Genomic DNA, 24,332 nt, shown 5'->3' with positions numbered 1-24,332 from the left:
CGCGGTGAGATCAGGGGTTTCATAAAGAGAGGACAATAACCGGGGCGAGGAGACGTGCAGCTGCAGCAGCGTCCCGTGTTTCGCACACACTAAAGGCCAACACAGTCGCACGTCCCTCAGCAACCTACAGCCCAGCACCAGTGTGAAGCCCCAGCCCGCAGCCAGCCAAACTGGGGGCTGCCTGTGTGCGCACCCCAAAACCAGGCCCACGGGTTACGGGCGGTTGCCACCAGCTGTGCCCGGACGCCCCTTCCCAGCTCAACGCCCAGCAAATCCCACCAGGAGCCCAAACGTGTGGCCTCCAACCAGACCCCATGGAGTGCACGTTCTCCGTGCCAACCCCCGCCCCGCGTGTCGCACCAAGCACGGTAAGGTTTGCGCCTGTCCTGCGCTCGGAGATGCAGCCAAGCAGTCCTCGCATCCCAGTCGCATCACACGCGTGTCCCCAGCACCGCCAGCCTTCGCTCCTCCCGCCACGACAAGGCCCTCCCGTGCGCACCCCACGAAGCAGGAGCCCCGCAGGGAGCAGCCTACGCCCACGCTAACTTTAACCCGACAAGCTGTGCGGAAAACCCCAGCAAGTGCTACTTAGAGGATTGCTCACAACACAGCAAGATGGGGCGACAACCTGCCCCACGCCCAGACCAGACATCTCCCCCCCCCCCCACCTGCCCCCAGTGCAGCCCGCCCCACTCACGGCCATCACACAACGTCTACTTCAAAGCAGAGATGTTCCTATCCCTGTCCAAACCCACGTGGGGACCCCCATCCAGACAGGTCTCCACGCCCTATCTGCATACAACCACTCAAGGCCTTCTACCGCATGCCCAGCCACTCATGATGATGATGGTCATGTAGTACAATGGGCCGCTGTAGCAGGGTCTGCCTCCTGAAGATGTCCATGGCTGTCCTGCCCCCTCTATTCCCTTAGGCCACTTCCCCACACTCACCTGTGACACCTTGATCTCTAAGTAGTGCAGATATGGGAGGCTGCTCTCAGACACTAAGAGGGAGCCTTGGTCTGTTTATAGAGGGCACTGCTCAGTGGAGATGCACCGATTGATGCCATCTGAAGATCTAATTTGATCACTTCAGAAGTATTTTATTTTTTTCCACATCTGCATTATACTAGGAATATATGCTCTTTCCTCTGCAAATGCCTAGATGGCTCTCCCATCAACTCCTCAGTGTACATCTCCACTGACTGCCCTTCTTGCATGCAGGAATAGGAACAGATTTCTTCTGACAAAGCCATACTATTAGCTCAGAGCCATGTTTTCAAAATTAAGTACACATACACATTATTTGAAATGAAATAGTCCCCCCTCTGCAAAAAATAAAAGGACCCACTGGCAAAAACCAGAGTCAGCACTTCCATGGCTTTCAGTCTATATATGTGGGTGTCTGATCGTGTGTAGACTGAAAGAAAATTAAATAGGAACCAAGAAAATACAACACTTTCCACAATGAGGCTTATAAATGAGTTGAAGACAGAGGTGCATATTTAATTCTGGGTACAGTGGGCTGCATCCCAGCTGATAATTGTGTCTCCTTCAGATCTCCTTTGGAAACCAGATATCCACATGCATCCAACCGCTGAAAAGTAAATGTAAAGCTGATTAGGAAATGGAATAGACATCTCACTGTAAATTCCAATATTTCAAACTTTGTTTCCAGGTTGGTTGGAGAGGAGAGGTTAAAATACTAATGAGACTTGCGCTTCATTCAGAAAGGTAGGACACAATGCCAATAGAAAAAGAACTACAAAAACCAGAACTCGTGGTTCCAAAATGATACCTTTTATTAGACCAACTGGGAAATGGTAAGAAAATCGTCCTTTTCTGCAAGCTTTCGGGATCAAAGTCCCTTTGTCAGGCTCCGGGAAACGTGTAGATGGTACAAGAAAATGGAAAAAGAACACTTTCATCAAAATCAACATTTCTTTCACACTTCAATGTGCTCCAAAACCCCTTTTTTTTTAACTCTGTCATTTGGACTGGCCCAAATAAGCAGTTTCATCATTATCAATAAGGGATGTCTATTTTTTATTTTGTTTTTTCTGTTGAATCAGATGAATGCAAGGCGCTTGGACTCTCGCAGTCCTTCCTAGCTACTGGACGAGCTTCACCAGGAGCGATGGAGATCTCCCCAGGCCTGTCCAGTGCATCACCTGGTGCTTATGGGACTTCTTCAGGCACTTGGAGTTGTGGGTTCATCTGCCCCTTCCCTGGTGGAGTCTGGGGCCAGAAGGAAGGAAATAAAGACTCCTTTCTGGAGGCTCCCGCTCCCAGTGTAACACCCTGCTTCTCAGGCTGCTCTGTACATGGTTTCATGCTTTTCTCCGAGTTCACATTAAAATGTTCCTGCAGTCTTGAGATACATGGACGTGTTCAGCTAGACACAGAGGTTTCAAATGACAGTCGATCATACATGCGCAAGGAAATAAAGTGGACTATCAGAGCAATATTTATCTACTTTTTTAAAGTCACAGAAGATTTTCAACTTTTTATCACATAACTCAGTAATAGCATCTACATAATTATAAAAAAAAATGTGTTTCATTTCCTTTCATTACTAATGGACCTCCAAGCAGCTGTATGAGTTGTGACCACATATACAAACGATTTCTATGCAATACACAATAAATATGGTTTTTTACAGTACGCAGGACTCGCTCGGTGGAATCATCTGATCTTTGTTAAGCAGGGAGCTGATGGTCATGGTTGCCCTGAGACATTAACATCTACGAACAAAAGATTTATCCTTCAATCCTACTATGAGATCTGCAAGTCAAGGCATCTGAATTTCTCTGGGGGCCTCTAGACATTATTCCAGCTGCAGCATTGCTTTCCCTACGCAATGGAGACATCATGCCATGTGCGCGGCTACCGGTGCATCAAGCAGGCCGTCAGGAGCACCGCTGGAAGAATTATATGGCTAACATCTTGGGCACTATACTGGCTGCATAGCAAATGTCAAGAAAAGGTAGATTTCCAAGAAAAACAAAAATGGTGAGGGTGCTGCGGCACATGAGTTACAAGGAGATGCTGAAGGAGCTGGGCTGATTGAGTCTGGAGAAGAGAAGACCGAGGGGGGTTGAATAGCAGCCTTCACCTCCCTGCAGGGGGGCTGCAAAGAGGATGGAGCTGGGCTGTCTCAGTGGGGACAGATGGCAGGACAAGGAGCAACGGGCTCAAGTTACAGCAAGGGCTGTTTAGGTTGGATATTAGGAAGAAACTCTCTCACTTGGAGGGTAGCAAAGCACTGGAACAGTTTACCCAGAGAGACTGTAGATTCGTCGTCCTTGGAAGTTTTTAAGACCCGGCTCGACAAAGCCTCGGCTTGGATGAGATAGTTGGGGATGGTCCCATTTGGAGCAGAAGGTGGGACTAGATGATCTCCTGAGGTCCCTTCCAACCCAGCCAGGGAGATCCTGACCTCCAGCGGCTGAAGCACAGTCCAAGAGCTAAAGCACGCGATGAGGGAAACTGTGACCCAGCCTGCAATTCCCTCACTAAGACCATCCAGTGCGGTGCCTCGTATTCTGTACAAATCCCTCGGGCCTGATTCTCCAGGGCCCTGCGCTGTGCGTGCCCCATTCCCCATGTAGCTGCCAATGCTCATCCAGTGGTGCTCTTCACTGTTCTTGCACTGGCTTAGCTGCAAAATGTCAGCCCTAGTGACACCCACCGGTAACATTTCGGCGAGGCATTGGCGTCAGGCCTAGTCTGTACAAGACAAGCTGTATGGGGCGGGATGGGATCACTTTGCCAATATGCAGTACCTGGTGCTGAAGCAGCAGAGTGGTGGAATAAAAACACGCTACATCTCAAAGTGTGCTACTGATAGGGAAACTGAGGCATGGAGAGCAGACCCATGGCACTAAATAGGATAATGGCAAAACGAGGCTGGAAACCAGTTGAGCTCCTCTGCCCAACCTGTGTTGTAAGCACCCGGCCACTGGGCCTCCTTGCACAGACAGAAGTCTGAATTACAGGCGAGGCTTAAGTGATGGAAGAACCACATCCATCACTTTTAGCTCTCTCTGGGTAAAATTCACCCCCAGAGGTTGATTCATCATAAATTCATCTCTCAGGCAGAGGCCAAGGCACTCTTCCCATCCATTTGACGTCTGATCCTGGCTTAAGTAGAGCCCAAGCCTCCAAAACCCAATGAGAATCACTTCTAGAGCAAACTAATCTTCCTCAACTACCGTGCACGGAAATCAGGATGTGGCATCTGTGGGACACCAGTATGGAAAGATCTTCCCGGGGCATTGAGCCACAGGCAATTGCTAACCAAAGGAAATCCCAAAATCATCAGTCCAAAATCCTTACTCATAGCTACACAGCACAAAACTTGACTATGCTAAAGGTAAAAGCCAGGGAAGTGAGGACATTGCAAATGCCGTGCCACTGCTACAATGGAGAAAAGTGGTAGCTGACAGTTCATTCTCGGTTGTAGCCGGAGCCGTATAATTTGCTGGTCTGCACAGCTGTTTTCCAGACTGAAATGACATGCTTCATCTGCAGGTCTTGGCTCAAAGTACGGGTCAGATTTTCAATGTACTGATCTTCTTTTCCCTCTTGTTGCAAATATCCTTCAAAGGTCTCCACTATCCTGTTTGAAGAGAAAATATCGTGTTAACGTTACAGGACAGAGGTTCAGAAAAGAAAGTGCTGGGTAGCAGAGAAGACGGGACTGGGCCCACCTCACTCGGACACTGCCGATTTGCTTCACGCCTGAAGGGAGACCTGGGGTCTGCTCTGGGCTGCCAAGGATATTCAGGGTTTTCCACTAATGAGTAAAATACATAAAGGGCCCTGGCAACAGGAAGAACAGCTCCGGACTCTCCATGCCTAGCTGTGCCCATTTCACAGAGTCGGCGTCCCTCTTCTTTGCTCCCCTTTTGGCTTGATGACTGTGCTTTTGGCTAATAGCCTAGTTTCAAAATGAGGGGAAACAATGCACCTGCCTCGTCTAGTCTGTCAACCGGTACTCGGGGTGCCCTGCTGGGACGCTGGAAATGTGGGTTTGAGGACTCTTTGGCTGACGATGGTCTAGACCCTGCGTCTCCCTTTGTTTGGCAGGGGTTAAGAGGGGGTTGAATAAGATGCTTGTGAAAATCCTTGTGAAAATCCTGCAGGAGGAGCATAATCTACCTTGTACAATCCATCTCACCCCAGTCTGTAATTATTAGAGATCAGTTTAAATCTGGAAGAACATCTGGCTGTTAGTTTTATGGGCAAATTATGAACTTTAGGCAAAAAACACCTCCTGTGATTGGGTTTGCATTTCCCATTGAATGCCTCCTCCCAAAAACTCTGCCTCCTTTCTCAAGTTAGGACAAATAGAAAATAGTTTCTCGGTCTCTCTTCTAGTCACTATTTAATGTCTATTAAATGGTAGCTGCATCTACAGGAGACGCTTATTGTGCAGTAGCTCGTTATTACCGCGCAGTAAGCATCACGAGGTAGACGTGCTGGGACGCTACTGCGCAGTAACACCGGTTATGCAAATGCTAAATGACTGCAAAGTAACAACTGCACAGCCGGCGTCTCGAGTAGACGAGGCCGGCGACTACCCATTTTTAGTAATCTCCTCTTTTAAGTAACTATCCATACATTTCTGAAGAGCCGTCCTTAAAATGCTCCATAATCTGAGCTCACGCTTTTGATAAAAGTGTATGGATATTGGGCAGGAAAATGCAGCACATTGGGTTTCTAAGCCCTATTTGTTTTCTTAATATTTTTATAGCATTTAAGGTAAAAAAAAACCCCAGCTCCACAACAGTGGACTATAAATCAACAGGTGTCAAAGGATGCTCAGAGTGCAAGTGGTAAGGACAAATTAACTGCCAACCAGTTTGTTCACCCAGGTCGACATTTTCTTACTGAGAAGAAAAAGCACATTTGCAAAGAGAAGAAATTCATTCTCACCCCCACTTAGGACTATAGCTGCCTAATGTCACCACGATCATTTCATGCAGGTCAGCGATGAAGAAATCAATGTTGATGGTGGATAAAGCCTTTGTTAGCTCCTCCCTCTCGACCGCCTCCAGCTCCTCTTGATATCTCTTGTCCACCAGGAAAAAGGGATTCTGAAATGACAAAATGGTCAGGAGCGGACACGGATGCATTACAGAAGGCCCCCAATGTCAGCTGACCCCCTTCAAATACTGGAAGTGCTAGATAAAGAAGATGGGAAGCGCCGTTTCTCTCTTGCTGCAGACAGGAGGACATGAACCAATGGCTTGAAACTGCAGTCAAGTAGGTTTAGATTGGGGATCAGAAAAAACGTCTTCCCTGCAAGAACGGGGAGTTGTGGGCTCTCCATCACTCTTCAAGAAGAGGTTGGCCAGCCACTGTTTGATTCACAGAGCTCTGTGCATTCATAAAGCCGCTTCTTGGGGTCAAATCAATCACTGCTTTTGGGATCAGGGTGGAGTTTTACCCTAAAGTTAGCTTTACCATGAGCATGGACCATGGGGGTTCATTTATGAACCCCCATGACGCAACTTCCTCTGTTGTGTGCGTCTGTAGAGGGGGCAGCAGGGCGAGGGTGTTTGCCATCTTCCGGATAGCTCTCAAATGATTTTGAACAACCCTTGTAGCGGCAGGACATTGGCCACCATGGTTCCCCGGATTTACGCCTGGCAGATTATGGTGTTATGTCTTGGGATATGTCCGGGACTGCGTAGTTGGACTAAGATGTTAGTCAGTATATTTGTATAGGGTGGATGGTTTTGGGGCTGGACTAGATGACCTCTCAAGATCCCTTCCAGCCCCACTTCTCTATGATTTTAGGAAAACTGATTAAATGGACCGCTGACTCGCTGCACAGCTTTGGCAGCTTTTAGCCCTGGTATCAAGGAAGTGCCCACTGGTGTCCTGGATTTTTCATGCATAAACCACTGTGAAATAATAAAGGGAACAACTGGATTTTTATTGAGTGCACTTGCTTCCAGCCATATTTTGCATTGTGCCCAAAACCATCTTCTGCCAAAGCACAGGGACCTTCCTGGAAGCTTACTGATTTCAATCTCAGAGTCAGCCCTCCTGCAACTCCTCGTCCAGGTTTCCTGCTGCTTTTCACACTTGTGCAACACAACTGTGATCTGGCTCAGCTCCAAGACACCAAGAACAACCTGTACTTTCAGTTTTCTGATTGAAAATCTTGCAGGTTTTGTGTATTCACTCAGGTTAACATTACCAGTGGAAAGCTGACCGCTTCCAACTCGCTGAAAACCCAGATGTCCCGTGAAAACCAGTGCTGGCAACAATATTTCAGCCAGCCCGTGTCATTGCCTTCCCTCCTCCTCCTCACCGCTTACATTTTCCTGGGGAAAGCAATTTCTTGTTACCTGATTCATTTGCACAAGCAGCACTGATCTCCTCACTGACAGGACTTGCCACAGGGACAGGATGTGCTTCAGCTGCGTTTGCGGCACCACCTGGGAGATGAAAGCACAGGCAGGGACTTAGCTGGATTTTAGGCCCTACATGGATCACCGTTTCACAGGGCTGAGCATGCTCTTCACTCCCTGCAAAGTCCTTCCCTTGTGAGTGGCCAAAGTCTGGCTTGAAGACCTAAAGGATTAGGGTCTTGCTGGTCTCTGCCCGGCTGCCGACTAAGATTGGGGCCATGCTGATTAAATCATGCTTATTTTGATCCATAATGCAGTGATCCTTCAGCTATGCCTCTCTCCATCTCCTCCAAAGCGTACTACAATGCAAGTACATTCCCTGGAAAAATAACCCCTGAGTAACATTTTCTGGAAGTGATGAAGCGAGTGAGGAGCAAAGATCCACTTTCTAAAGAGACTGGCATGGACTATGGACTTAGGTGGCCCAACAGCCATGTTAGCTGCCTACCTCCACTATTTTGACCCTGACAAGCTCTATTTGACCACTGCCAGCACCTGTGGGGCACCTGAAACCTGTCCTTCCCCACCTAGCTCCTCAGTTTGATGCCTGCAGCTGCTTTTGGACAAAGCCATCCAGGACTGCACGCTGGTGAGTACCATCGCCCCTGCAGGGCCTAGCCTTGTAGATGCTCTTAGGGCAGGTGGCACTCCTGGTGCTCCTCCTTTGTTAATAAGAAAGGCTGTCAGGGGCCACGTCTCCACAAGATGCTGACTGCACAGCAGCTCGTTATGACTGCGCAGTGGCACTGCATGGCACGAAGCGTGATGCAATGCTACTACAGATATGATATGTATCTACCATAGATGCATGCATATCCACGTATAGGTGTATACGCATGTGCACAGGTGTATGTGAACATCTGGGTGTGCATCTGTTCATGTAAGCATTTGTGTTTTTCAGGGGTCAGAAAGTGTGCTTTTTTTTTTTTTTTTTTTTTTTTAACTCACACGATTGAAATTTTCTACAAAAAATGTCAAACTCCTGTGAAAAATCCTCCATTCCATTTTCCTCACCATCAAAATCTTTTCAGTTTGTGGAAAACTAAGATGAGAGAGGTTTTCTGTTTTATTTTTAAGCTTTTCAAACACAATTTGCAATTTTTCTCAAAGAAATCATGTCAGGTAAGGTTAACACTGGGTCTGCTCAGTATGCCAGTTTCTGTAGAACAAGTTTGGTTTTTTTTAATTCCTAGTGTACCATTTTATATATAATTACACCCCCCAACACACACACCCACACTTCAAAGTAACCATCAGGAACGGAGATAAGCAGCACAAAATATGTGACAAGGAGAGCTCCGCTTTCACATATGCAAAATACAAAGTCCATTTTCTTACTGGTAGGTCCCTGAAGTGCTTTGCATCTGCATCCATCCTCAGTTCATTTCTGACATAGTCAGTCAAGAGGCGCCCTGGCTCCCCTCCAGTCACAGCTAGGAACTCGGCAGCTACTTTTAACGTGGACAGTGCTCTGGAGATATCGCTCACAGACCTAGCCGCCTCCATAACGCTTTTCACTTGACTCACGCTCAACAGTTCCTAGGAACACAAGAGGAGGTGAAAAAAATAATGCAGGACTGAGGCACTCAGGTCCTGTTGCTGTCAGTGGTGTTCGAACCCCCTGGGCATTTGAGGGCACATCCATGCAGCACAGTGATGGTTGTTCGTGGCATCTGCTCGTGGTAGCAATGGGAGGCAATATTATTTGTTGGGGGCTGAGCGCCATTATGGGGCTTGCAAGTACTGGTGCAAGTACTGGTGCTACGTGGTGCCAGACGAGCTGTCATCAGCCACCGTGAAATGAGTTTGGGAGAGCCAAGCCCCATTAGCCCCGCACTGCCTATGCCTGCTCAGACACCTGTATTAGCTGCACCCAGCTAGTGCAGAGCAGCGAGGATGCAGCTTCATGTGCTAGCAACTAGGGTACAAAGTTTCTAGGGAACCCAGGGGTGCTTTCTGGTTATCATCATGTGCCATATCCTGACCACCCTTTCTTGCCTGCCTTTGTCACCTGCGCCAGTTAGATGAAACTAGCACAGGGTGGCAAACCCGTGGTACAATTACACTTCCATTGTGCTGTATGGGCATCAGCTCTTCCTCATGTGATTTCTGTCCTGGCCTTGCAGGATCTAAGCTATTGCATACAATGCATGAAGAAAATCAGTATCATCATATGCAAGATGGGTAAATAATGCACAAGTGATCATGGCTTTTAATCCATTCTGGTAGTTAAGACTATAAAGCCTGGTGATGCCCTGAGAGAAAGTCCCCCAACAGGTTAGGTCTGTGCATTTTATGACCCACGTCTCTGTTACCTGAGACAGCTGTTCTTTAACTTTGGCCTTTGTGAACTGCAGCGTCTTCAAGTGCCGGGGTGGCATGGATGGAGCTGTCTGAAAAGGAACATGGTAGTTATCAGTGACTCGCATATCAAGCACGGCACCGTTCTGCGTACACAGAAAAGACCATGAATGGACATTTCAAGAATTAAAGCTACATTTTCTAAAGTGCTTAAGTGATTTAGGAGCTGAAGTGCCAGTGCAAAAAGCAATGAGGGATCTGACTGAACACAGTGCTTAGGCACCCCTGGTTTAAATCGCAGGCCCAGCTCAACAATATCATGGCAGAAGCCACCATGGCTTGCATCAAGCCATCTTGTTGCAATGAAATGCCATGGTATGGCCACTTGCTGGGGAACTCCCCTGCAAGTGGCCGTATTGTGGCATTTCATGATTTTCACGAACATGCAAAATTGCAGCTTATCGCTCTTGGATGCCATTGACTTTTAGAGGGAGATCGGTGCTGAACTTGCCTAGGAACATTTTAGTAACCTCCACGATGCCTACCTGTACCTTGGACTATCTTGCTAAAAGGCAATGAAATTTAGCTTCCTAACAGGACTGGGCTGGGAAGGAGTTCTCCAGTCCTGCAAGATTTTTCAAACCTCCAAAGTGTTTTCTGTCTCAAATCCTGGCAAACCAACATCTCAGCTGTCGTGCACAGTAACCCTGAAACTGCTTTGCATTTGGGCCGATCAACATATTTAATTGTGGGGAATTACAAACATTTTGTTGGACTTTAAAATTGGAATCAACATTTTTTTTTTTAATTACTAAAATTTGGGAACAAAGAGTCATTTCCAATGGAATATTGACACGTTTCGCTCCAAAACATCCAAGTGGGAATGGCTCAACATCTTCACAACTTCTTCCCGAAGCGCACGCTGTCCAAAAGCTCCAGATCAGCTGGCCTCGAGGATGTACGTCCCTGTGAAACATTGCCCTTAAGCTCCTAACCACAGAGGTGTTTTTGAAGATCTTACCTTCAGATTGAAGACTGATTCACCAAGCCCCACCTACGCGTTGCCTCTGTTCTTACCCCAAATGAGACTGGTCCTGAACTCACCTGCACTTTTATACTGGGTTTCCCACTGATGAACCGGTTTATTGCTTGCCTCTGCAGAGTTTGAAAGTTGAACTGTGTGGTTTTGGTCCCGTTTTCCTCCAGCACATACTGGAAGTTTGACAGTGCCATGGTGATCATGTCACTTGGGGTAACTGTTATCACAGATGACACCCGCACTTCTTCAGCGGAAACAGACCTGGAGAAGAGGGCACGGCAATATGAGGAGAAGCCCTCTTTACAGCCACCAAAACTGAAGGAGGAATGAGCCAGCTTGGGCTATTTATTTCCAGCTCTCTGGGCTCCCAAACATGGGACTCCTGCGATTATACCTGCTTTCCTCGAACACCCCAATTCTTGGAGTCATGGGATCATGGGAGAAAATACTTGGTATTAAAAACGAGGCATGGCACAATCCTATTCCACTCCAGATGCCTAAATGACCTGGTCACAGTTGCATAACTTCAGGGCTTAGTGTTTGCTCATAGCTTCAGGGTCAAAATTGCCCTGAACATGGTATGGGGTGGGGAGAAGGAGGTTCCCCCTAGGCTTTTGCCCAAGAGCTGAGCGGTCAGGGCACTTGCCAAGGAACAAAAGATCGAGCTCTCGGCCCCCCTTGCTCAAGGGGTTGGGACCCGCGTCTCTTGCTTTGTAACAGTGCTTTAACAGCCCACCCCTGCCTTAGTCCTGGTCACTGGAAGTTACAAGCTGGGTCTGTTCATTGCTGCCATCCTGCTTGGTTATAAAAGAAAACACACGGTCCCATTTCTACTCAGTGCTGACGAAAGAGGCACCAGCAAGTGGTCTCTTTGTTCAGTGTCCGTCGGCAGTCGAGTGTCAGAGCTGGGTTTTGATCTCAGGCCACCCCAAAAACTTGAGAGACCACCATCCATAAGGATGACCAAACTGCTCAAAATGCAGTGAAGACGGCAAATATTTCTGTTGTCACGCACCATTCAAATACTGACTCAGAACAGATCTGTAAGGGGACTAAAGCAACTTCACTGTCTGCCCGGGTAGAGCTCATGGGAGATGGCTGGAAGGGATCTGTTATCAAATCCCCCCTCGGTCTTCTCTTCTCTAGCTTAAATCATCCTAGTTCTTTCTGCCTTTCCTCATACATCTTGCCTCCCAGACCCCTACTCAGTTTGTCACTTTGAGCTGGACTTTGTCCAGCCTGCCCACATCCTTCTTGAAGCACAGGACTCCAGGTGAGGCCTCACTACAGCTGAGTAGAGCAAAGGAATCGCTTCCTTGCTCAGGAAGGATGAGAGAAAAAAAGACATTATGGGTGCCTAGACATGTGCTCCGAGGTGGAGGTGGGGGCGCTTTAGTTGGAATGGCTCGCAGTGTCATGTGTATTCAGTGTCCCACGCTTCAAAATGGCAACGGAGGGGCTTTACTAAAGCTCATTCAATGAGCTGCAGTAAAAATGCCCCTGCCACCACTTTTAAATGTGGGGATGCTGAATACACGTGATGCGGAGGCTGCCGGAGCGTGCCAGTTAGCATGCTCCAGCAGACTGGATTAGTCACGTCTACTCCAATGCGTGCTAATTAGCACACGTCAGAGCAGAGGTCCGTCACATGTATAGGTGCCCGCAACACTTCAACCTTTTCTACATTATTGATAATTAAATTGCCTTCCACGGTCCATAGGGAAGCCAACGCGTTGACTGGTCCTCCTCTTACTTGTGACGAACTGGTAGATCCCTTTTTATTGCCTTTTATGTCCCTTACTAGTTGCACCTCGACCTTCCTAATTTTATCCATGCGGTACTCTCATACTCCTCCCTAGTAGTACAGCCAAGTTTTCACTTTGTTGAAGGATTCCTTTTTTTGGGTTTCAACTCATTCAAGAGATTGCGGTCTAGCCAGGGTTGGCCTCCTGTTGCACCTTCCCATTTTTCTGACGTAAATCAAATTGTCTAGGAGAATCGTGATTGTAAGGCACAGCAAGCATCAGCTCCTTCGACACCTTGCAGCAGTGAGTAAAACTCACTCAGGAAGCAAAATGTGAATTGTAGGGCTCAGAGCAGCGTCCAGCCTTTCTGAGCTGCGGGCTAGGCAAGCGGTGTGGGGTCAGGTGGGTTGCCTAGTCTGGGCAGGTCACCACAAGTGAGAAGTTTGGAGGATACCTTTGCTTTTCTTTAGTGAGCTGAGCCGCTGTGTCGATTAAGCTGTTCTGGAGCTCGATTAGGAATTTTGTAACGATGGAACTGATGGACGGGTCAGTCGGGAGGAGGTCCAGGACAGCGGTGTCAGTGTCGATTTCTTTATTTTGCAGCTCTTCGGGGATTTGCATTCCTGTAACAGAACACAGAATGGGCCACTTCGTGCATATGGAGTCACTGCCACAGGCTGTCACCTGCCAGTGGTGAAACTGGGAGGAAAATTAGATGCATTTGCCACAAGAAGATTTCCAACCATTGCAGATTGGTTGTTTTTGCATGTCAAGTTTAAGCATGCTTACGAAGTTCAAACAAGTCCTGTCTAGACATTAGCGCTCGGTGGCTGCATCTACACGAGATGCTGACTGCCCCCTAACTCGTTTCTACTGCACAGTCAGCATCACCAAAAAGCCATTCGGGGAGGCTACTGTGCAGTAAGGCTGGTACTTGTGTGTGTATTTAGTACTTGTGTGCACGTCAGCATCTCGTGTAGACGCAGCCAGTCTGTCTTTGGAACTGGGAGGTCAGGGGTTATTTGGTGTTATTTTGCTGGTTATTGGGTTCAGGAGTAACCCCACCGGTCATCTTGTCTGCCTGGCCAGGCCAGCCTCGCACCTGGAGCTTGTGCTCTCCCTCGGGTGCTTCTGCAGGCTTCTGAGCACCTGTTGGCGCTTCAGCTGTTGCACACTTGGCCCTGTTTTCCTCTGGTCACACCCGCCACCTTGGTCCACTGTATTGGTCCTGCCTTGGTGCAGTCCTGCCTGGGTGACTTGGAGAGCCCTTCTCTCCTGGGAACACTTCTCCTTGCTGCATGGTTGCATGGTCAGAAACTGGGCTTATATCCCCAAGCCTAGTCTCCTTCCAACCTTCAGGTCTTCTGCACCCAAAAAAGTATGTGAACTTTTTCACCAGGTGCAGCTAATTGCGTCATTAGCCGCCTGGCCTTTTTAGTGCTGGGCCCAGCTACTCCTTGCTCACTTTCTGGCCCTGGGATCCCTGCTCTCTCAGACCTTCCTAGTAACAGGGCCGGGGCTACAATACCTGATTGTTTGTCTTTGGAAGACATGACAACAGTGAGCAATGCAAAATGAGCTGGTTCGGGTGCCATGCTGCAACACTCTGCCATGGCTCAAATCAGCCCCGTCAAGAAAGGCAGACATCTTCTTAGTTTATGATTTTCGTTTGGTTGTCTCGATGCAATTTCCATTTGGTCATCAAGCCGTACGGTCGCTTAGATGATCAAATGAAGATACAACGTCACCCCACAAATACATACAACCGCATCTGCCTTGGTGAATCAGTCCCACTGAGAAAAGCAGACGTTCCTTATTTTGGCACATGACAGGAGACTATCTAGAAAGAAAATCAGAAGGCCATAAAAGTCCAAATACCTGTGCTTTTAGGATTCAATTTTATATTGCTCCAAACTTTCTGAATGATGTGTACAGCTCCTTTAAAAGCCAAACGTTGATCACCTGAAGTTGGGGAGGGGAGGAAAAAAAACATTTGTCAATATATGCAGACAAGGTTCCTTGGGTGAATTTGATATCTTTTATTAGACCAACATGGCTACAACCCAAACCTTTGTCAATATATGTTATTCAGGAGTGTGTGTACACGTATATATGCTGTGTACCATATTACACATATATACGCATACATGTATGTATATATGTAAAAACCTGGCGTCTCGTTTCTAAAGTACATCTTAGGGTTACAAGATTTAAAGAGAAGTTCAACTACAATTACATGAAAGGAGATTTATCTCCAGATGCTGAGTAAAAATATGAAAAGTTGTGTGGCTATCAGAGAGGACCACGCTCAATGGCAGCAAAAGCAGATCTGCTCCACCAAAAAAAGTCATAATCCCAAAAGAAGATTAAATGAGCTAGAACCAGTTTGTGGAGGGGATCAGATGACAGCAATGGGAGGTTTGGGTGGCTGCTAGAGGGAGTGATATGTGGAGTTACGCTTGCTGTCCCTAGGCTACAAAATGGACTAGAGGGTGTTTTATTATCTTCCCAGACTCCTGGGCTTTGATCGTTGCCATGTAGGGTCAGGAGAGAAAGTTTTCTTGCCTGATGCTACAGGTGCCGGGGTTCTTTCCCCCCCACTTTTCTCACAGGTTGGGTGTCAGCCTGTGACAACCCTAATTAGCACGCTCCAGCAGACTCAATTAATTACAGGGTGCCAAGCACCCTAAATTCACATCCCACTTTTGTGTTTGCTTCCCTAGCCAATGGCACCAAGCGAGTCAGATAACCTGAAACCTGGCAGGCCTGATGCCCACACGAGGGGCTACCACCCCTGCTGCATTCATCCCGCTCTGCCTTAACACACACACACGTGATACGAGTTTTGCTTGCAACAGTTTGAAGTGCGCTTTCACAGAAACCCCTGCACCTATCTCCTTGAAACTTGGCAGGCTTCATGCCCTTAAAAGGGGATATCATCCCTGCTGCTTTCATCTGAATCTGCAAAGCAATGACAAAGTTAGAGGTATTTTAGTGATTCCCCATTATAGCCTACGGCCAAATCTCCAAATTGGCGCCGAATCGCCGATTCTGAATCATCCAAATCGCATCAGGACAGTGATACGAATCACCGAATCAAGTCACTGTCCCTCCGAATCGGCCAAATCTGAATCCGAATGGAATGCTTGCTGCTTTGCGCAGGCCTACTGATTTTTGCCAGCCAGCAACTTAACCCCATTGACACAGAGGGAACTTATCCAAAGGGAGAAAACGGGCCAATAACTCTAGAAGTCGACACTGTACCTGAGATATGAGACTGCTCCAAAAACTCTCTAACAGAAAACTGTTCCTCTTCATGGATGTCGCAGTTCTGGTAGGAGTGGATTAAGGCGTGCTGCAGGCTGAGGATGTCAGGCAGGTGCTGTATATACTGGATGTGGTGGTGCTGGAAGAGAAAGTTTGTGGTCTGTTTGACATTGGCTCATCAGAAGACAGAGAATGCTTTGAGTAAGGGGTTGATAGCTAATGAGCCAGGATCCTGTTTTTCTCTGATAAAAAAAAATCTCCAGTTTTCAGGTTAAAAAAAATAACCCCAGATCCACCTTTTTCCATGATTAAAACAAAACTGGGCAGGAGCAGCATAAAAAGATTGGGGCCAAGTTGAATGCCAGAGGCTGAGGCTCTGATAAGCGGCAGGGGCAGTGGGGAAAAGGACAGCCAGAAGCGAAGCGCGTGCGAAAAAGTGGAACATTTTTTTGTTTGTTTTTTGGAAATTTCATTTGTCATTCATTTGAAATAACCAGTAAAATAATCAGTAAAAAAATTGCAAGGTTAGCACCTGGCATCCGGTTGAATCATTGCAAGAGAAATGTGATGGATTTCCGAGTGAACCCAAGCAGCACTTGGCGATGAAATTTTGGCAAAGCAGGAAAAATCCCAATTTGGGTGTAAGTCACAGTTTCATAGCAGCTAGGGTCAAGAGGGACCTGAACAGATCATCTAGCCTGACCCCCTGCCACCGGCAGGAATGAATGTTAAATCTATGTTGAAAATTTAAAACAATAAACAAAACCCTCCTGGAAGAAACGCAGGAGCTAAAAATAAAACATGTTGGAGGTGTTTTAAATGACAAAAATACATAAATGAATAAAACAATAAAATCAGCTGACAATGTGGCTCTGCAGATGCAATTTAGGTGGCTTAATCTTTGCGACGTGGACACAGGAAAAGTGTGACGCGGAAACAGAAAAGGTGTAACACGGACGAGCGCCCTACGAATGCAAATACACACTGAATAATCCAACAGCAAAATGAGCATAGCCATATGGTTTGGTTGCTGGAAACTGCCCTCAAAAACGCAACAGTTTTTTTGAGCAGATTTAGAGGCACAACTGGTGTATAGTAGTCCCTTCTTGCAAAGATATTGGTTCCTTTTCTTTAATTTTTTACCAAGAAGCTGATTAGGGGGAACAAACTCTGAAGTAAGTAAAATAGAGGGGTTTTTTTGTCTGTGTTTTTTAGTAAGTTAAGATATAGCTGTGGTTTTCAACCTTTTTTCATTTGTGAACCCCTAAAAATATTGAATTGGAATTTTTAAATGGAAATGTGGACCCCTTTGAGTTGTAAGTGTGGGTATTCACATACTTTTTGATTGATCATAGTCATCTTTCATGCACCCCTTAGACATAGTCTGTGGCTCCTCCGGGGTCTGCAGACCACAGGTTGAAAACCACTGACATTAATAAGTGCAGTTTAAGATCCATATTCAACTCTCACTGCACTAGGTTTTTTTTCCTAGCCTAGAGGAGGGGCTTGATGGATTAGGAGACCCATAATGAGTCTTTTCTGTGTTGCAGGGAAATAATTCTTTCTATTCTGAAGAAACTCCCCTTTTTCACATGACTGCTCTAGAGTCACACAGACTTCCTATAGTCTGCCTATAGACTTCCTCAAGCATTGGAAAGCAGACTTCCACACATCAGCTCAGGGAGGGATTAAGAAGGTGCTGGATCCATTTGTGAAAGGGGTCTGTGATAGATTCAGAGAAGTAGGGTCGGAGGCTTGCAAAAGGGGACTGAACTCCATGAACAAGTCCTGTGTTCCCATGGTTCTCAGTGCCGGGACTTTACCGGAGCACTGATCAACCCACGCTCCTGAAGCACCGACTAACGTGGACCTCATGGGAGCCAAACTAAAGCTAGAATGTGCATGCACATTTAGGTTGTACCAATTCATAAAAAAACCCTGATTGATAAAGCGGGTATTGAATAGACTAGACAATACTGGGATGTACATGAAGGGGAAGGTTTAATACAGAGCGTAAGATGAGCTTGTAAAATGCTGTGTCAAGCACAAGTTACAAGATGTGTATGATGCAAATGTAATTTGGTTTGCTCATTGTGAAAAAGGAGAACTGGAAAGCCCCGGACCTTTTACAGGTCTAGGGGATGGGATTTGTGCTAATACCTTATTATGGGCATCCTGTACTAACTAATGCCTTGTGACCCATTGGCCAAGAGTGGGCAAGTCCACCTGGGACATTTACTGTGCAGCTGACTAATTAGCTCTGCAGTAAAATGTTAGCGTCTATACATGCAGTGCTATTAGGCAACAATGAACTAATTAACTGCCACAGGACAGCACTGCTAGATGCAAGTACTATCCTACAGCAGAATGATTTACCCTGTTGCAACACATGTGTAGATGCTGATGGGGCACAAAGGTGCTCCAGTGTGGGGGCTGCCAGCTGGCTAGCCCTGCACTGTAGCACCCTTGCACCCCAGCCAGCCCCTCTGTAGCATGTGGAGCTGGACTGGAGCAGCCCCAGGCTGGCAGCTGATCACCCAGGTCCCCTGCCAGCAATGTCTGCTCTGCCCTAGCTCAACGTACTTCAGTTCTGGGCACATGTACAAATGTAGTACCTGGGAGCAACAAGCTCCAGTGCCAACCGTACCAGAGTTTCTTGCTTTGCATAAATTACACGTGTGGACATGTCCAGTTTGCAAACAGTGGTGGGGCATTCACCAGAGCCAAGCCTGTGGTCGTTCTTGCTATGATCCTGAGGTCTTCAACACACTGGGCCTATCTACAAATGAGCTTTACCGAGCATAGACTAATTTACCGTGCATCAAAGCATCACTGTCTACATGTACACCACAATTTGGGTGCAGTAGATTAATTTACTCTGGTGTAGGATAGTCCCGTTTGACACAGGTACTATCTGACAGCAGAGTAAACGACTGTGTTTAAACGCGTGTGTAGATGGTGACACCGAGGTTAGGTTACTCGAGCATAAATTGCACCAGAGTGTTCAGATGCATTCACTGCACATGTAGACGCACCCACAAACCGTAGTAGCAGCAGAGGCATTACTGACAGCACTACAATATATCACATACCCGCGTAGAGAATTGCACTGACCGTGAACAGAGAACAAAAAATATAACGAATACATTGGTGTGTGTATCCAAAGGTGCGTGCGAGTGGTGTGAAAATGCGTGTGGTGTCTACGCATGTCGGTTCATTCAAATCCCCACGAACCTTGGACAGGATCTGCAGGAGCACAGGGAACTGACTTGTTTCACTTTCCTGTTGAATCACGTGAGTCAGGTGTTGAATGGTCATCCTCTGCTCAAACCGCCACATGCAGGGCTGGTTGATCAGCCCAGTGCTTGGCAGGTCACCGAAGGGCAGGTGCTGGCCATCGGCTGTTTTCAGAATACCGGAGCTATGAGCTTCCTCCACAATCTGCTGCTTTGCAGAAGCAAGTTTCTCATTCAGTCTCTGGGGAAGAAAAACGTCTGTTAAGAGCCCTGTCCTGTTACAAAGGAGGGGCTCGGCGCCAGTCTGAGGGCTGGGTGGGCTTGTGACCATGATACAAGGCTGCAACTCTGGAGATGTAGGTTCAAAGTATAGTTCCTACTACACATGCCTGGATACTCTCCGAAGAGTTACTTCTCCAGGAGGGAGAAAAGTACTAGCTGGCTGTGTCTGCTCATGTGCTTTACTGCGGAGTAAAGCGTCACTGTCTACATGTGCAACAGTATTAGGCTGCAGTAAACTAATTTATGCTGCAGTAAGATAGCACTGCGGGGACAGTACTATCTTATGCAAGGGGCATTCACTGTGATTAAGGACACGTATAGACACTGACCTTGGCACAAACTGCTCCCAGGCAGCAGGAGGCCATACTCCTGGCCGCCACCCGGCTCCGCACTTTCAGCGCCCTCATACCCCAGCCAGCCTCTTTGCCACCTAATGCTATCATCCAGAGCCCAGGGATGATCCCCCCATGCCTCCTGCCAGGTCGTAACTGCTCCACCCTGGCTCAAATTGCTGCTGTCCCAGGCACAGGTGGAGTGCGACTACGTGAGATGTTTTCTGTGCAGTCGACTAATTAGTTGCGCAGTAAATGTCCTGCACCTACAGGTGTGCGGCTATTAGGCTTGAGTAAACTAGTTTACTCCACAGAAGGATAGTGCAAGTATTATCCTGATGTGGAGTAAAAAAAAGCTCCGCAGCAGTGCATGGGTAGATGCTGCCCGAGATGGTTAGGGCATGAGACTTTTAAAGCACCTGGAAATCCTGCTCGTGCAAACAGTCATGCCATTGCAGCACAAGAAAGGGCAAAAAATGTGGCGTGTACGAACACCCATGAAGTTCATGATGGCTGTGCAATAGAAGGAGAGACAGCAAGAAAACTCGGTTGTTCTAAAGTTGGGTATCTATGCAAACAACTCTGGGGTGTGAGAATTTGTGCTAGCAGAGGGCCATTCAGGTCAGCCTTCCAGCTCAGGGCTGCTCTGAACGGGTTCAATGTGCAGCTGAGGGGCTGGCTGGGGCACAAGGGTGCTGCAACGTGAGGCCAACCAGCAGGCAGCCCCCGCGCACCACTGTCAGGTGCCTGCGCAGGGGGAGCAGGAGGGTCCGGTGCCCAGGGAGAATTAGGGTGCATTGAAGGAGCTCCAGTGCCTGCCAGAGAGTTGTAGGCAGATCACTCCAGCAGGCAGAGAGTTGTGTTAGCAGATCACCTGGGAGGCCTGGGAGTGGGTACTGGGGAAGAAGGGGCCCGTGAAACTACCCCCTAAAACAATGACCCTGGGCACCTGTGGTCTTAAGAGTAAAACCAGGCTTGGGACCAGGATTGGGGCAGTCTCTGTTCATCAAGAGTTAGTAGCATGCAGGTGCAGTGAGTGATCAGAGGGGAGAGGGTCCCAGGTCAGCAAGGGCTGAGTGTCCACCCATGGGCACTGTGACCACCCCACTTGCTACAACTCCGTATTTGTAAACTCCCAAATACAGAGGCTTCTCCCCTATTGTAGGCTTAACAAAATGGACAGGTTTTGGACTGAAATATGAGCAAAACTAAATATAGTTAATGCTTCCGTATTCTTTTTTTTTAATACTTCCCACCAATGTGAAGCCAAGCGTCACCGGGAACATTGGGTGTAAATGGCGTTTGAGAAGGCCAGCTGGGACTAGTGGCTTCTGGTGGGTTTTTTAAGGAGAAAAAAAATCTGCATCTATTATTCTTTACCGAATAACCGTGTATATGATATTTCTGATATCTCTTAGGCACAGAAAACCGGTGCTCACATACCTGAAAAAAGGATTGAGTAAGAGTTTTAAAACAGTTTTCCCACTCTATTCTGTCTTCCTTTTTATGCATTGATTTAGCCGTCATTTTTTTACCTGCAAGAAAGATCAAATTACACTCCAACTTTTGTTATTTCGCATGAAAAAACTGCCTAATCTTGTGTCAAAGCAGTTGCGGTAAGCGCTGCAGTTCATAGACTGAAAAGAATAAAAATATTACCAGGCCGCTGGATTCATTATTACTAAGATGGAGGAGCAAAACCTGTTCACTGGCTGGAAATCCATTCATTTATATATGTATACGTGTTGAATCTGAGAAGAACCACTATGATTACTCACCTAACCTCAAGCAACCTCAGATCTGAGGCTGGTGCTGTGGTAATAACCGCTTTTTTGGGTCGAGGGTCCCTGTAGCTTCAGCATCGCATTGACAGCTCACATCAAGGTGACTTTCTCTAGGACCCCCGAATCTGGTTCAGGGTCACCTTTCTGCACAAAACAGTCTCCATCCCCCACAAAGCTAGCAGTATGACCGGTGCATATTGTTCTTCACCGTCTAGCCTTGCACGTGTCTGTGATAAAACATGCCTAGTGCAGATTCCCTGTCCTACCTGCAGCAAAACCGAAGCATTTCTGTACCTGCTGTGACTTCAAGGAGATAGCTGAGAAACAGGTGGACCGTGATGGTGGCATCATCTCTATTCCTGCCAAGCGACTCTGCTAGGAATGCAATATCCTTTTCAAGGTGGTCCTGAAAGAACTTTTTGGCAACTTCTGGCTTCTTCTTCATTAAATTCAAAATGGACTGGAAGACAAGATGTTTCCATAATTATCTCTAGGGAATCATTTGCCCCACAAGCAAATATAGCCTCCACAGACAATGGTGCCATCGTAAATGAGAGCAAAATAACATTAGACAACGCTGTTTAGTAACCTGGGACAGACCGACATTGCAAGGGATGCTCATCTGCTGACCTGGCGGTCTGTAAAGGTCCCCAGGAGCATGGAGGAATGGAGCAGCACTCTTGCAAGGCAGACCGAGGCAGCAGGCAGGTCCCTTTCCGCTTCACTGCTCCGGGAGTCAGGACTCCCCAGGATGTATCCTCTCTCCGTTCTGTCCTCGGAGCTGCATTACGAAACCAAAATTACCTTCAACTGGATGACGGCCTGACTTTTCCCAAAGCTCCCTTCTTTAAGGGTTTCACCTTCTCTATTTGGCAATTAAAGGGGCCCATGGCTGTGAGAAGGGAGGAAAACAGGGTGGTGATTTTGAAGGGAAAAAAATCACTTCCAGTGAATGCCACTCAGAATATCTGTCCAGTTTTCAAGCCCAGTAAATCATTCCCAGGCAGCTGTGCAAGGTTTCGGTTGAGACTGCCTCATAGCTTTCTTTTTAGTGATTTTCAACTTACGTGTCCACTTCAGCAAATCCTTCCACAGGCTTGTGAAAAATCCCACCGACAGTATGGCCACACGGACACTGTTCCTTCACCCAGGGATGTCCACACTGCTCCCGCGGGGGAAATGACAACATTAAACATGTCTTTAAAAACCATGTAAAGATTGCCCTGGGTTTTCTTCGGTGACGGGCAGAACTGCTTTGCTCTGTAATGCTCAGAAAGAAACCGGCTTTGAAGAAAGCAGAAACGTTCAGCGTGCCAAACAAGAGGCATGGCGCTGGTGCAGTACACCGGCCTAGAGAGCACAGCCATGCAGTGCAGAAGCTATTGTGATGCCTGCAATGCCTTATTAACTGCCAAAATAAGTCCTCCTCTAACCCAACCGGCAGAGGCCTGTGATTAAGAGAATGACAGTCATGCTCTAAACCTATGAGCGCTGCCTTCAAGCACATTATTTTTCATCCCAGCTGCTCAAAGAAACCCCACTTTTCTCTCAGAAAATGCTAATGCAACGGTAATACATTATTTTGAAAGGACTGCATCTTGCCAAAGCTGAACAGGGCATGTTAGATTTGATCAAAACATAGATCAGGGCTCCAGTGAATAGAGGGAGCAAGCAGGCCAGTTTGCAAAGTTTGTGGGCAGCAAGGGGAGAAGGAGCCAGGCAAGTCAGTTTGCTGCCCCCGTCTTGGAAGGGGAGCCTTTAAGGTAAGCTCTTTCTTTCATTAAGAGTGTTTAACCTACACACATTTAGTGTAAGTAGGTAAAACTCAGGGTTAGACCTACCCCCAGGCCCCTTGCTTAACTAGAAGCCCAAGGAGGGGGGAGTTGCTCTTCGAAACAACATTGCTCGAACTGAAGAGGATGATTAGACATAGTGGTGCAAAGCCTTTGGCAGCGCAGCAGCACCTACTTTTTAGGCAAAGTGACAAGCTTTTAGAAAGTCTGCACCCTTTATTGTCACGGGACAGTGGTTACCAAACGGTGGATCCACAGCTGACCACAGACGCCACCATGCCCTGGGAACAAAGGGCCCCAGCTGGGCATTAAGGGTGAAATGTGTTTCTCAAGAAAGCTTGCTTAATAACTATTCTCCAATTATTTGGGTTGGTCTAATAAAAGATATCAGATTCACCCAAGGAACCTTGTCTGCCTTGTGTTTCTCAAGAAATTTGGAGGGCTGTCTACATCCAGAAAGGAAAGAAGCTGCTGGTCTTGGCCACTCAACGCATCTCTCTATTCAGTAGCTGTTGACACAAACCGTAGGTGACCAGTTACAGACAGGCTTGCCAAAATCTGGCTTTTCAGCCCAGGCAGTGGGTGCCCTGCTCTCAAATGGGGAGGCCCCACATTCATTCGCTGCTTAGAGCTCTGCCAAAGCTACATACGGGCACCGTATTTTTCATGCTGGAGCTTGGAAACCACTTGGGAGACCAGCAGTGAACAAAACAGGAGGTCTGAGCTGGACTGCAGAAAGGGTTACATGCAATTTAAGTATGGACTGCATATTTCTATGCATATCATATGCGACATCAGCCTGGGCCTTTGTGCGGACGGCAAGTAGAGATTCTGCACCTGGTAGAGATCCATGGGAGCAAGTCTCAACTTCAAACCAAGGCAGGTACAGAAAGGGGTTCGCAGATGCTTAGGGACATGGGTAGTCCATCACATGAGATGAGACTGGAGGAACTGGGCTTCTTTAGCATGGCAAAGCAAAGGCTGAGAGGCATCTGACTGCTGATAGTAAATACATCCAGGGAGACAAGCACCAGGAAGACAGAAGAGCTATTGGGGGCTGGACTCGATGATCTTACGAGGTCCCTTCCAACCCCAATGTCTATGACATCTATGAAATTATTAAATTG

At 47.4% G+C, this 24,332-nt stretch overlaps 1 protein-coding gene across 1 annotated transcript in view; it reads right to left on the bottom strand.

Annotated features, from left to right (window-relative positions):
- Positions 1–1,777: 1,777 nt before the first annotated feature.
- LOC102576298 (E3 ubiquitin-protein ligase rnf213-alpha-like) overlaps positions 1,778–24,332 on the bottom strand; it is a 114,096-nt gene continuing 91,541 nt past the window's right edge. The window contains exons 52-65 of the mRNA XM_059731390.1: positions 22,480–22,574; positions 22,043–22,193; positions 21,707–21,872; positions 21,072–21,163; positions 19,013–19,255; positions 15,776–15,917; positions 14,390–14,473; positions 12,966–13,134; positions 10,832–11,027; positions 9,742–9,819; positions 8,765–8,965; positions 7,364–7,453; positions 5,940–6,100; positions 1,778–4,620 (exon numbers count right to left, since the gene is read on the bottom strand). Of these exons, the coding sequence (XP_059587373.1) occupies positions 4,449–4,620; positions 5,940–6,100; positions 7,364–7,453; positions 8,765–8,965; positions 9,742–9,819; positions 10,832–11,027; positions 12,966–13,134; positions 14,390–14,473; positions 15,776–15,917; positions 19,013–19,255; positions 21,072–21,163; positions 21,707–21,872; positions 22,043–22,193; positions 22,480–22,574 (2,040 nt within the window). The 3' untranslated portion in view covers positions 1,778–4,448. The remainder of the gene's footprint in view (positions 4,621–5,939; positions 6,101–7,363; positions 7,454–8,764; positions 8,966–9,741; positions 9,820–10,831; positions 11,028–12,965; positions 13,135–14,389; positions 14,474–15,775; positions 15,918–19,012; positions 19,256–21,071; positions 21,164–21,706; positions 21,873–22,042; positions 22,194–22,479; positions 22,575–24,332) is intronic.

The sequence above is a fragment of the Alligator mississippiensis genome, chromosome 7 (genome assembly GCF_030867095.1).
Source record: "Alligator mississippiensis isolate rAllMis1 chromosome 7, rAllMis1, whole genome shotgun sequence".
NCBI lineage: Eukaryota > Metazoa > Chordata > Crocodylia > Alligatoridae > Alligator > Alligator mississippiensis.
This window is presented reverse-complemented; position numbering and strand designations above follow the sequence as displayed.